The sequence below is a fragment of the Ictalurus punctatus genome, chromosome 6 (genome assembly GCF_001660625.3).
Source record: "Ictalurus punctatus breed USDA103 chromosome 6, Coco_2.0, whole genome shotgun sequence".
NCBI classification, from domain to species: Eukaryota; Metazoa; Chordata; class Actinopteri; order Siluriformes; family Ictaluridae; genus Ictalurus; species Ictalurus punctatus.
In genome coordinates, this window is record NC_030421.2 from 10,952,801 (window position 1) to 10,966,564 (window position 13,764).

Consider the following 13,764-nt stretch of genomic DNA (forward strand, 5'->3'; position numbering starts at 1 on the left):
GTATTTCTAGATAATCCTCCTTTCTCATGATGCCGTCTATTTTCTGAAGTGCACCAGTCCCTCACTAATTTTTTTGAACTTCTTTTGTTGTCTGGCTGATTTCTGTGTTTGTGCTCACTTGAGTTGTATTTTCCGTGATAATTTTCCCTACGTGTATTCTGTGTTTTCTCTGCTTAGTTGCTTGGGAATTGTTTCCTGGAGAAGTCTGTATCCCTGTTATTTTTTTCCTGTCATAGCCTTGTCTTGATTATGGTTTGTTTTGCTACTGTAGTTCTTGGTTCTTTTTCCTGCCTTTTGGTTATTTGTTAGTTGTTTATTCAATAAGGCTTACCTGCACTTGTATCCACCTCCCTGGATTGGTTACACAATGCCAGGCCTTAATATGGATGCAGCAGGCTTAATGAGAATGACATGGGATTTGTCAGCACTGAACCTCCTTTTCTTTGAACAGCAGTGGGAGCTTCAGATAATCACACCACTTGGACTCAGCTTGCTGCACAGCTTTACCAAAGAGATTTCTGGGGGAGAGGGCTCCAGCCCAGGTCAGTGATTCAGTGATTTCACCATCACCCCCCTCCCTACCGTGCTGAGGACACCCCCCTCATTGGGGATGGTGCTCCACGATCCTGCTCCACTGAGGATGACGCTCCCCCACCTTGCTCAGTCTCTGCCACCCTGCTCCTCTGCAGACATAGTTCTGCCACCTTGCTCAGCTGAGGACATCTCACCACCTCCCTGCTCTGCTGAGAATGTTGCTCCACCTCCCTGCTTGGCTAAGAACATCACTACGCCTCCATGCTCAGCTGAGGATGACTCACCACCTCCCTGCTCTGCTGAGGACATTGCTCCACCTCCCTGATTGGATAAAAACCTCACTACCCCTCCCTGCTCAGCTGAGGAGGTTGCTCCGCCCACCTGCTCAGCTGCGGACCTCGTTGTGGCCATTGCTCTCCCCTCTGGCATTGTTAGTGTTGTCACTCTGCCCAGGGGTCCAGGCCCTCCTAAGTTTTGGACACTTCAGGAGGGTGCTATGTAACGTCCACCGTGGACAATTTCCCCAGACCACCAGAGGGCTCACCCAAATTGTAGTGCCCCTGATTAGTTTCCCTTCTTAAGATGTGTGTTTTCTGTCCATAGTCTATGTCCTTGTTATGTATTTCCTGTGATGGCCTTGTCTTGATTTTGGATTGTTTTGCTAGTTCTTTGTTCTTTTTCCTGTCTTTTGTTTTTTTGTTAGATTGTATGGCTACACAATCAATTTTTATTTCATCTGACCAGAGAACACTCCTCCAAACAGCTGGTGATTACCTGCCCAATTTAGTCTGTCTTTTTAAAGCTGTTCTTGGAGTAAGGCTTCTTTCTTGCACGACAGCATTTCAGGCCATGGCGAAGTCTCCTTTTGTTGTTATTTTGGGATTCAGTTAAACCAGACTTGTGGAGGTCCACAGTTTTTTTTTTTCTGAGATCTCGGCTGACTTGCTTGGATTTTCCCATGGTATCAAAGGCAAAAAAGCTCTGTCTCTAAATACAGCCACTTATGCGCTCCCAATTAACTCCTAACTATGACAGTTGGCCAATCAGAAGTTCATTACATCATTACTGGAATCTTCCAGGGAGTTAGAGACAAACTGGTGTACATAAACTTTTGACCCACTGGAGTTCTGATATAGTGCCTTAAAGCTGAAAGAAGCCTGTCTTTAATCAGTTTTTTTTTTATGTTTTAAAATGATGTCTGATGTGAATAAAGTAGATGCCCTAATTGACTTGCAAAAAGAAATATATGGTACCTTGACATGTGTGAAGTGTGAAGACCGAATATCTTTAGGTGTATGTAAATATTAGGCCTTAACAGTATCATCAGTTATATTTTTAAGCTATAATATTCATATTCAGGAAAAAACATCCATCACCATGGGTTTATGTTTATTTTAAGATTCCTTTCTCATCATAGCCACAAAATGGTTTTGGTTTTAAATGGTTTTAGTTTTAAGCTAAAACTAAAACCATTTAATAAAATGTTTGTTGTGGGAAAAAACAAACATTTTATTAAATGGTTTTAGTTTTAGCTTACTAGATCAACCCCGGGCCAGTAAACATTTAGCGAATATGCCTCCTATTTCTGCAAGTGTGTTATGTAGCATGTATTATTATATCTTATCTATTCATTTAGAATATGAGTAATGTGGAAGGGTTTTACTTTTCTCCACTGCAGATTACAGAGCGGGAGCTGAAGCCTGGAGGAGCTGGTGTCCCAGTGTGTGAGAAAAATAAGAAGGAGTACATTGAGCGCATGGTGAAGTGGCGCATTGAGAGAGGTGTGGCTCAGCAGACGGAGAGCCTGGTGCGGGGCTTCTATGAGGTAGAACATCACCTTCGAATATGACGCTAGTGTTGACATCAATACTGCCACATGTGAAATTAATCACATTCTGCTAAATATTAGCAAGTGAAAACCTTACTGCATTTATTTAATTTAATTTCTGGCGTTTATGACAATTTACCTACAGATTTCAAAATACGTATTACTGTCAGGAAAGTCATCTGCGAAGTGTTAAGTAAGAAAGTGATCATGAAAGTGAAATTTCATGAAACTTGCTTCTGATTTGTAAAATGTTATGACTTGCTCGTGTCTGTACAGGTTGTGGACGTGCGTCTGGTCTCGGTGTTTGATGCCCGCGAGCTGGAGCTTGTCATTGCTGGAACTGCAGAAATTGACCTGGCTGACTGGAGAAACAACACAGAATATCGAGGAGGTATGAATTATTTTAATTTTAATTCAGAATGTGAAAAGTGAGATAAAAAAAAAGGATTAGAAATAAGTAGAAAATAATAATTAAGTATTTTATTTTTATGGAATTTACCTGATTTTAGGTAATCTGAAAATATAGATACGACTGTATGTCGTATTAAGACAATAAATCATAGTGTATTTTAATTTAAAAAACATATTCAATTTCAAATATTTTTTTTAATTAATGGCTTTGTAAAGCATCGGAACAGCTGATTAGGTCCTTTTGCATTGGCGTTTTCTAAAAAAAACAAAATGGATCTTCCGCTGAAGGTTATCACGATGGTCACATTGTTATCCGATGGTTCTGGGCGGCGGTGGAGCGTTTCAACAACGAGCAGAGACTGAGACTTCTTCAGGTACGCATAACCAGATCTGTTGTTATTGCTAAATTGGACCGCACATATTTTCCTTTTTCTGTAGTGTTACTTTGTGGTCGTGATGTTTCCTGACCCCAGTTTAAATAACTATAACTGTTGGATATTTTTTGTGCAGTTTGTCACAGGTACTTCAAGTGTTCCCTATGAAGGGTTCGCCTCTCTCCGGGGGAGCAACGGGCCACGTCGCTTCTGCGTTGAGAAATGGGGCAAAATTACTTCCCTTCCAAGGTATGCAGGACAATCTAGCGATTATTGCTTTTTAAGCTCATTTCACTGCTCGAAGCAATGTCACTTCCTGCTAAAATCCAATCTGAGGAGACTGTAATAAACACTAAGTTTTGGAATAGGACATGGTGTGATTGTTATTTTGTGCTGAAAAAGCAGTGGAAGTTGCAGTAAAAATATACCAGTACTGGTATCAGGTGTTGGTCTGATACTGTTTTTATTTACTCATACTCTGAAAAAATACCAACATCCAATACCATATGTGAACGTATCCTAATGAACAGAAGACACAAAATGACACGTATTTGACGATTAATAATCAAAGGCAAGCAGACTGCAGTCTGGTAAAACTATCAAGAGGCAGGAACTACAGCATCTTCCCACAATACAGTTAACCTGATTAAAACCTCTTTATGGCATTTGAACAGTATTTTTAATAGAGAATGTGAAAACGGCCAACCTGAGCATGCAGAGCAGTCTCATCGAGCATGATATTTAAAAAATGAATACAGGATGGCAATAATATTTATAGGCATTAAGACACATGCATGCCCTCTCCCCTCGCTCACCAGCATCTACACTTTGTTTGTAAGTCAGGGGGAACTTCATGGCACCTTGCTCTCATTTTAATGACCATTATTTTTATGATACTGGTCTGCACACTCAGGTCTACCGCTCTCTTGCTCTCTGTTAAACATACTGTTTAAAACATCATAACATAAAACTCAACACACACAGAGCTATATTTAATTAACCATGACATCCCTGATAAATACTAAGTATCTTACTCATTTTGGTACCAGTATCAGTATTGATTAAGGGGTACAACGATACATTGTGACAATGATGCATTGCAAGGAAAAAATGTGAAGATGTGCAGCGTGGAAATGTGCGATATCCGCATTCTATTAATTATGCATGTAATGCAATTGCACTGTTTTTATACCAGAGGTATCAATCTGCACATCCCACAGAGTTGAAATATACAGAGCACGCTGGTCACATGAACATGTTCTTTTATGGAGAGCCTGTGAGAACATCACACATTACATGTTATACAGTTACTCAACCACATTTATAATGGTTATTATTATTATTAATATTATTATTATTTTTATAACACTAACTGTCAAATGACACCATCTCCACGCTTCTGTGATCTCCAATGCCCAAGTAAGAGGCCACGGAAACCGGGCATTTTAGCCGATTTTGGAGCTCCATTTTTGCTACAGAGCTGATTAAAATTCAGTCGATCATTTCTCAGGTCAAGTCTCTGGGTCAGACAACTTCTTTGTTCAATTAAAATTTTTAGGGGGGAATATATAAATTTATTTATTTATTTTTAAGACTTGGTGAACCTGTGGTACATTTTCTTTACAATATTAATCCTCTGTTCAGATTACTAATTACTTCTTTAAAATTGCAATTGGATTACATTACTGATTACTGCATATGAAAAGTAATCAGATTACGAATTACTTTACTTTCAAATAACTTTCAAAACCTGTCAAACCTACAAAAAGACAGTTCTTTCAGTAATTTTAGCGTCTGTTCTCCGATCATTCATTAAAGCGCTTGCTCATTGCTCAACTCTAAAATTAGCCTAAAATGCCTATCCAAGGCATACCCAAAGTAAAATTAAAGCTGTTCTTGAACCATTTCGAGTACAGTACGTGCATGGTACATCATCTCTTTTGAAAGGTGACTCTCTTAAGTTTTTTTCCCCAGAAGTCAGACTCACTGTAAGTGCTACTGGTATTGAGTAATAGAAATTTGAACACACTGAAATAGAAGGGTTTTTTTTCCACCTGATTTGTTTGTGTACATACACATGTCTGGAGCTGACTACAGCTGACAGAATTGCAGAACAACATGAACCCTTACCTTGTCCAAGTTCCAATTTGATAACAATACCAAACACCAAAGAAAATGTATATTTTACACATGTTTTTCTAAGGGTATGTCCATGCGTTTTACCAAAATCATCTTGTGTTTGTGTTCAAAAACACCTCCAAAGGGCCCTTGGTAACCATGGAAACATATCTAGGATTTTTCTCATAATTTTGGGCGCTAATGAAAGGTGACACTAAGAGCTATCATATCACATGTCATATCACAGCAATCTACAAAATGTATATTCATAATTTAAACCTTTTGTGTGCTTTTACACGCAGAAAAATGAGACACTTGCCACTGGTTATGCACCTTTACGCACAGACTTTTAAATTGAAGTGTTGAAACACCTCTAAAGCAGCATATCATATTTTTTCAGAATTTCATTGGCTATATGATGTGTCAGTCATCTACACAATCGGTTGCAATAGGCTCGAGCTTTTCACAAAGGAAAGACGGAAGGCACTTCCCTTCACACAGACTCTCATTGGCTATTGAAGGCTATGGACAGGACATGGAACCTCCTGTTGGTTCAAATGAGGTGTCAATCGAAAGGACACAACCCAGCGGCTATTTTGAAATCAAGAGATAAGGAATATTCACAAGTGAACTGAAATTATAACAGAGAATACGTGAAAGATTAGGTACATTTTCAGGTAATTTGAAATGACGCAGCAACAGCCAGTGGGTATTTATTGATGTAATAATGTGTTTTGGACTAAATATTTTTACATAATTGGATTGCTTAGACCTTTGCCGGTGCAACAAGTCTGTATTTGTCGGTATGTTCTTGATCACTGCACTGCTATGAGGCTTCAGATGTGAGTTGCCCCAGGTTTGTTTGTATGTTGGTGGTCTGACAGAGAAGTTGATCGTAGCTGCTGTTGTGATTTGTATCTTGAAATGGTTTATATCAATTGAATCACAAGAATCTTAGCTTTCCAAAGGTATATCGCATGAGTTCCTACGTACAAACAAAAGCTGCATACATAGCATAGTTTTGCACTAAACAATGCGACAGAATTTTTAAATGCAAAATGGGATTTAATTTAAAAATGCATTTTACTTAATATTGTTTTCTTAACAGTAAATTTGTAATGCAAGTAATGTGATTTTATTGACATCAGTAACTGTAATAAAATTATATACATTTTAAATGTAATACGTTACATTACTGTGTTATCAGAAAAAAGTAATTAGAATACAGCAACTCTGGTACTGAAATAATCATACTTCAGCTGAAAAAAATGGTATAGCATCCCTAGCAGTAATATAATTTAACCGTTACTGGCCAGCATTTCGAATGTATTGTTTGCTTTTTGTAAACTTGTAAAAATACAAATAAACCTTCAATGGAACTTTTTTTGCTAGACCTAAAGCAAGTTCTTATAATCTGCTAATAACATAACATAATAGTTGGCTTAGCCAATATCTTGTGTTCAAATTTGCAAATGCATCACTGTTTTTTTCCGTGTGTGTGTGTCCACAGGGCTCACACCTGCTTTAACCGTTTGGATCTTCCCCCATACCACTCCTTCTCCATGCTTTACGAGAAGGTGCTCACTGCTGTGGAGGAAACGAGCACGTTTGGTCTAGAGTGAGGCTTCTGCACAGTCTCTTTTATCGTGTTCTTCAAAATCTGAAACCTTTTTTGCCTTTTATTCTGTACCCAAATCCTCACTTCAGTCTTAATAATGGCCTTGTTTCCTGGACCCCTTTCTTCCTCTGTTATAAAACCAGGATTATGTGACTAAAGCATGACAGCTATTTCTGGGACCTATTCCTTCTGGGTCCTCAAACACACACAAACATATGGTGAATGCATTAGATACTGAGCATTAACATAAAACACTTCACTAGTCTTTAATACAGAAATTCCTTCTTACACGCAAACAAAGCCTACTAACATGGTAAATAACGGTTCCACTAAAATCCTCTGTAAGCATACACAATATTTTCACCCACTTCACCAGAGAGATGATGAACCCACATGTACAAAATAAACTGGTGGATATACTGTATGTACATTTCTCACGTTACCCTGATCGGGTGAATGATTTGTGTTACAGCACTGTTGTCGTTCAGCACTGTTGTAACTGTAGAGCTTGTTCCTCATCTAAACGAAGAGAAACCTTCATTTAAAGATGAGTGTGTGAGAGATGAGGAATTTAACACACTTTTGTGGATATTGTGTGTTCTCATATTTATTTTACTGGCGTGGCTTAGTGGTGAGGAATCTGTGCAATATTTAATTACAATTATGCTAGACACATTTTGAACTGCTTCTAATGTAGAACATGATAAAACGGCGAGAGAATCTATAATTGCCGCTGCTTTCACATAGCTTAATCTGTGTAATGAAAAAGAATCAGTGAAGATTTTCTTCCACAGAGCGAATCTAGTGAATTCGTGTAGCAATGGAATGCCACCCACCTTGAAACATAATCCCTTCAGCTTTATTGTATTTGACTGTGCTGCCTCAAATGAGCCAAAACCAAATGTCAAGTACTTCATTGCATGTTAGTACAGAATTATTTTGATCACACTGCAATCCAGCGTTCCTACATTACAACATAATGAAGCAGCATGCCATAATTAAATATAATTATGGTACAATCAGTCCTCTCATGGTTTTGGGGTGTGGCTAAAGTTACATAGTTTCACATAAGGATGTCTCAGACAGCTGCATAGAACTTAGACACATTTTGCAGGTGACCGTGAGCTGCGTTATTTTCAGTCTTGCATTGTTAAATTCGTCTCTAACGTCTTCACAGACATTTGAGGTTTGCTTGACAAGCACTGATTGGGCAGTGGTTCTGTTATGCTTTGGCATGACTCCTCCACTGCTAATTGAAAAGCAGAAGACTTTAACAAGCTATAATATATGGCCAAAGGTTTGTGGGCACCTGACCATCAGACCCATATGTGCGTGTTGAACATCTTATTCCAGATGTGGTGTTATAATAATGTCCACTCTTGGCTCTGTGCAGGACACTCAAGTTCTTCCACTCCAATTTTCTCAAACCATGTCTTCATGGAGCTCGCTTTGTGCACAGGGGCACTGTCATGCTGGAACAGGTTTGGACCTCTTAGTTCCAGTGAAGGGAAATTATAATGCTACAGCATACAGAGACATTCTATACACAACAGTTCGATGAAGAACCACATAGTGTGAAGGTCAGGTGTCCACAAATTTTTGGCCATATAGTGTACTTCACCCTGAAACACATTAATATGCTTATATTGAAATATTTATGGCATGCTTAGCAGTTCTGGTGCTAATTTGTTGGTTGGTGCGTTTACATTTACACTATTAATGTGAGAATTTAGGGGTCGTTTTATACGCCGATGTCACACACTGACTTACTAAGGTCATTCCAGTGATTTTTAATAAACGATCTTAAAAATAAGGAACAACTTTATAAATCAAGTTTTGCTTTTAGCTGCTAAGAACAAAAGAGCACGAGCTTCTTATTTTATTCACCATTTTCCAGCAACCTTCAACATCATATAAATGACTCATTACGACTCCAACGTAGAAGTAGTGGAGATGCTGGTGCAAACACTGGACACAGTTAGGCTGAGTTACAGCAGAGACTCCACTCAGCTAGTTTGCGAACTACGAGATGACGAATGTTGATGATGTTGATGGTGGTATTAGCATGAAAGTTTGGAAGATGATCTGTTTGAGCAGAATGTTCAGATGAGGAGATGAGAGTGCTGGACAGGCTAAAGGACTAAAGCACCACTGCATCGCTCTCTTTAGATAGACATGAAGTGAGGGCAACACTATCAATAAGTAATTGAACAGCATTGTGGGTAATGTAGAAAACCAAAGTGAAAAAGTAGTCCAAATAAATCAACTCCATTGACTAAAATATTTATATACAAGCTATTCAGGGTGGATTTTTCCTTTAACAATTTAGTCACCTTTTATCTTCTGCACAGTGAAATTTAATACACCTTTTTTTTTTTTTTTTTAGTTCAGGTTTTATTGTTAAATAGTAAATCCCTGCTCATTCTTTCTCAGTAAAGATATTTAAGTATTGAGAAAATATTATAACGTTTTACTTTTCATTTTGCATTTGATATTTTCACACTGTATTGATTGTATTTAAATGTGGCACAGATCCCATGCTGTATTTAAAACACACTCACACAGGCTAATATTGTCCAGTATTTTTCATATCCTAATGCTGAAGCTGCATGTCACTATGTCTCCTGAGCCACTTTTAACATCACATTTATTACATCCACCATGCAACATTAAAGTTGTACATTGTTAATCTGTGGTTTGTGGTTCAGAGAGGAAAGCAGCATTGCTGAAGGGACCTTTGGATGATGTCTGAGGGAGAAGTTTTTCCCATCACAGCCTCTCAGCGTTGGAAATAACGTAGGCCACTTTTCCACATCCTGCTCCAAGATGTAAGGGAGGAATATGATTCTGAAAGGCATCTATTAGAGTACATTAAATGAAAATCTAAATTGAATTAACTGAGAACAGAGAAAGTTGACTAGACATGATATTGCGGAATAAGTGTTACAAATATCGAGCTGAAGATAATGATAGAGGTTCAGTGATAATCAGGAAATAACTAGGAGCTCCAGGTTAACTGGATTCAAAACGGCCAGGGATAATATTACCATAGTTTGATTTCCTGTTGTCCAAAGATTCATAATTCATCGCTACTTGTAGAGCTTGCATTTGTCAGGACAAATCCATCCATCCCCTTATCCGCTTAGGGTCACGTGGAGCCTTGGGGCATCAGGCGGGCGACACCCTGGACGGGGTGCCAACCCATCGCAGGGCACAATCATGCACCCATTCACACACTACAGACAATTTAGAGATGCCCCCCCCCCCCACACACACACACAACCCCAATCCACACATCTGCATCTCAACACAAACATTTATGACATAAACACAAATCAGCAGTGCTCTTTTTCTCTGTATAAACTGATCTTATGGTTAAACTAATGCATGCAGGGTCTTAAAATGCAGTACCTGAGTTTGACCCTTAGGTGTCATAGCTTGATATTGCATGCTGGAAGTAGTGACCCAATGCCGGTCATGATTAGTTTTATTTGCATGAGGAGTTGCTGTTAACAACAGATGAGGTTAAAGAAGAAGAAGAAGAAGAAGAAGAAGAAGACGAAATCACCTATCTCATGTTCACCTGTTTTGATTTTGAGTTACCGAAGTTAAAGACTGTATGTGAAAGTCTGTTGCACCTGCTAACAATTTGGTGAAACAATTGGAGCTCATGCATGTTGTTCACAATCATGTCCATGTTTGTATATAGTTGTATTATATGGATGCCTGTCTTGTTTCAAAATATATTTTGCACTGAATGTACCAAATGTTTGAGGGCTATGGGTGATCTTTTTGGTGTTTTGTTTGTCTAACTGTTTGTGTGTACCTAAATTCTTTTTTTATTTTTTTTTTTTTTAGAGATAAAGAAAGCACTCAGCTGCTGTTTAGTTCTAATTAAGGTCTAGTTACAGATAGGCTGGTATATTTGACATGAGTATATAACCATAAACAAGACAAAGGTGCACTGTCCAGCCAGAATGAATCTCACTTCTCCCTTATCCAATCAGAGCAAGTGGGGCTTTAGTCTCATTAGTCAAGGAGATTAAAAGTATTCTAATTCCCGTAGATGAAGGCAAACTAGGAACTGCAACTCCTGTATTTCTCCATTGTAGTCATGTGATGGAGAGGGTTTTTATATATATATATATATATATATATATATATATATATATATATATATATATATATATATATATATATATATATATATATATATATATTTTTTAATTATCAACAAAGAGCTAAATTACTTTTTAAATTATGCCGTTTATTTTCTAAACAACCTCTTTTACCTTTGTAACTTCCTTTATTGTGTTTACATTTAACCCAAAGGTGGTGTTTATAGTTACTAGGCAGAGGGATTTGTGTTCAATTCTGTCCTTAACTTTCTGGAATTCTGGAAACTTCCCAACTGATGTCATTTTATAATAGTGGAGTTCATAAAAAAAAGTCCTTTTAAGTGAAGCACAGAAAATTCCAATCAGATAACAGAAACTGAAATAAAAGTCCCTTCAGGAAGGAACTTACAAAAGTTATTACCAATAACTGTTTCCAATATCATTACATATACATATGCACTCACCAACCACTTTATTAGGAACATCTGCTCATTCATACAATTATCCAATCTGCCAATTCAATTCAGTTTTATTTGTATAGCGCTTTTAATAATGGACATTGTCCCAAAGCATCTTTACAGAAATATATACATTTAGGATAATGTATGAATTTATCCCTAATGAGCAGGCCAGAGGAGACTGTGGTGAAGAAAAACTCCCTGAGACTATATGAGGAAGAAACCTTGAGAGGAACCAGACTTAAAAGGGAACCCATCCTCTTCTGGATGACACCGGATAGTGCGATTATAAATGAATAAATCCCTTCTATAAATGTGCTAATACTACATGGTCAAATAGGGCAGTTGTGTAACCAGAAAAATACATTGTGGTTTTTACATGAAGTCTGTTTTGTTGAATTCTCCACTGTTCACTGATGGAAACTTGAGTGCAAAACTGTTTGTGGTAATTACAGTCCTAAAGCTACAATAGCAATTGTAGTCCTAGCCATCATATTATAACTGTTCACATGAATTGAGGTCCAAAGCCATCTTTAGAGTGGTACCATCTTCAGTAATCTAAATGATCCTTAGGCTGCACCATGTGGGGCCATCCTCAGTAGCATCATGTAACTTCCAATTGATGAGAACTTAAACCAGAAGTAGGGCATCAGGATGGATCGGGCAGGTTCGGAGAGCAGAAGGGGTCAGGATCATTGGTATCTCAGGAGTATCGTGTAGCTCGATAGATAGAGAGGAAGAGAGAGGGAAAGAGATGGAGAGATTATTAGGTACACTTATTGTCCTGTAATGGTTAAGGACAATGTAATTTGCGTGAGTGCATAAGTAAAAGGGAGGGCCAGAAGGTAACACAGACATGAGGGCACTCTGGGACATAATGTGGCCGGCCACTCCACCATCAACAAACCTGAGTGAACGCATGAAAGTAGGGGGGCCAGAGCATCCAAACATCCCAGTTCACCACAACACTCTATGCCTGTGAGCCCTCTAGATCTGCTTCTTTACCTAAGAAAAAAGCTATTCACAAAAGGCTTAACTAAACAAATATGTCTTCAGCCTGGACTTAAACACGGAGACTGTGTCTGAGTCCCAAACACTAATTGGAAGGCTGTTCCATAACTGTGGGGCTTTGTAAGAGAAAGCTCTTCCCCCTGCTATAGCCATCACTTTTCGAGGTACCAACAAATAGCCTGCACCTTTTGATCTAAGTAGGCATGGCAGATCATAAAAGACTAAAGGTTCACTCAGGTACTGTGGCGCGAGACCATTCAGTGCTTCGTAAGTCAATAGTAGTGTTTTATTATCAATGCGAAATTTTACGGGGAGCCAGTGCAGTGTGGATAAGCTATGGGTGATGCGGTCATATCTTCTGGTTCTAGTAAAGACTCTTGCAACTGCATTCTGGACTAACTGGAGCTTGTTTATGCTCCTACTGGAACAGCCAGACTGTAAGGCATTACAAGTATCCAACCTAGATGTGATGAAAGCATGAACTAATTTTTCTGTATCATGTAGTGACATTATATTTCTTAGCAATATTTCTGAGATGAAAGAACGCTATCCTAGTAATATTATCTACATGAACTTCAAATGAAAGACTGCAGTCAATAATCACACCAAGGTGCTGCACATGATGAAACAGAAAGGCCATCCAGAGTAACTATGTAATGAGAAAGCTTACTTCCAGCTGCATGTGGTCTTAGTATGAGTACATGTCTTGTCAGAATTAAGTAAAAGGAAGTTAATAAGCATCCAGCAGCTAATGACCTTTACACATTCCTCAACTTTATTAAGCTGGTGTCTGTCAGCTGGCTTTGCTGAAACATATGACTGTGTGTCATCAGCATAACAGTGGAAGCTAATGCTATGTTAACGAATAATTTAAACCAGAGGTAGGATATATAAAGAAAAAAGCAGTGGGACTAAACAGAGCCTTGTATATCAGGTTCAGATGCTGAACAAAAAAAAAAAAAAGATGTTTACATTGCCAGCAGCCATAGCCACAACCACAACTATCTACTAAATTGAGTTTAAATTGTGCAAGCAAAATTCGCCTGCGGAGACGATTACTCCATCTGCCGGTGACCGAGGTCTTGTTGGGTATAAATGGAAACATTAACATAAACAGTAAAACATACCAATTCATTTTTGTTATCTGTTTGACTATTTCGCTAATGCTATTGCCATTGCATTATGTGCATTTGATATAATTTGCCCTCTACCAAGAAACAGTGTATACTTCCAGTTAGTACAATACAGAAAGTGTGCCATTTGAGACGATACACAAGATGGCAGAGTATAGTGC

The 13,764-nt window shown here is 38.3% G+C and overlaps 1 protein-coding gene across 2 annotated transcripts in view; it reads left to right on the forward strand.

Moving 5' to 3' along the window:
- The window catches only part of hecw2a (HECT, C2 and WW domain containing E3 ubiquitin protein ligase 2a), a 54,486-nt gene extending 43,836 nt beyond the window's left edge, over window positions 1-10,650 (forward strand). For both annotated transcript variants that reach the window (XM_053680866.1, XM_053680867.1), the window contains exons 26-30: window positions 2,213-2,359; window positions 2,639-2,753; window positions 3,062-3,147; window positions 3,284-3,396; window positions 6,776-10,650. In XM_053680866.1, coding sequence (XP_053536841.1) covers window positions 2,213-2,359; window positions 2,639-2,753; window positions 3,062-3,147; window positions 3,284-3,396; window positions 6,776-6,887 — 573 coding nt within the window. In that variant the 3' untranslated portion in view covers window positions 6,888-10,650. The remainder of the gene's footprint in view (window positions 1-2,212; window positions 2,360-2,638; window positions 2,754-3,061; window positions 3,148-3,283; window positions 3,397-6,775) is intronic.
- Window positions 10,651-13,764: the final 3,114 nt, after the last annotated feature.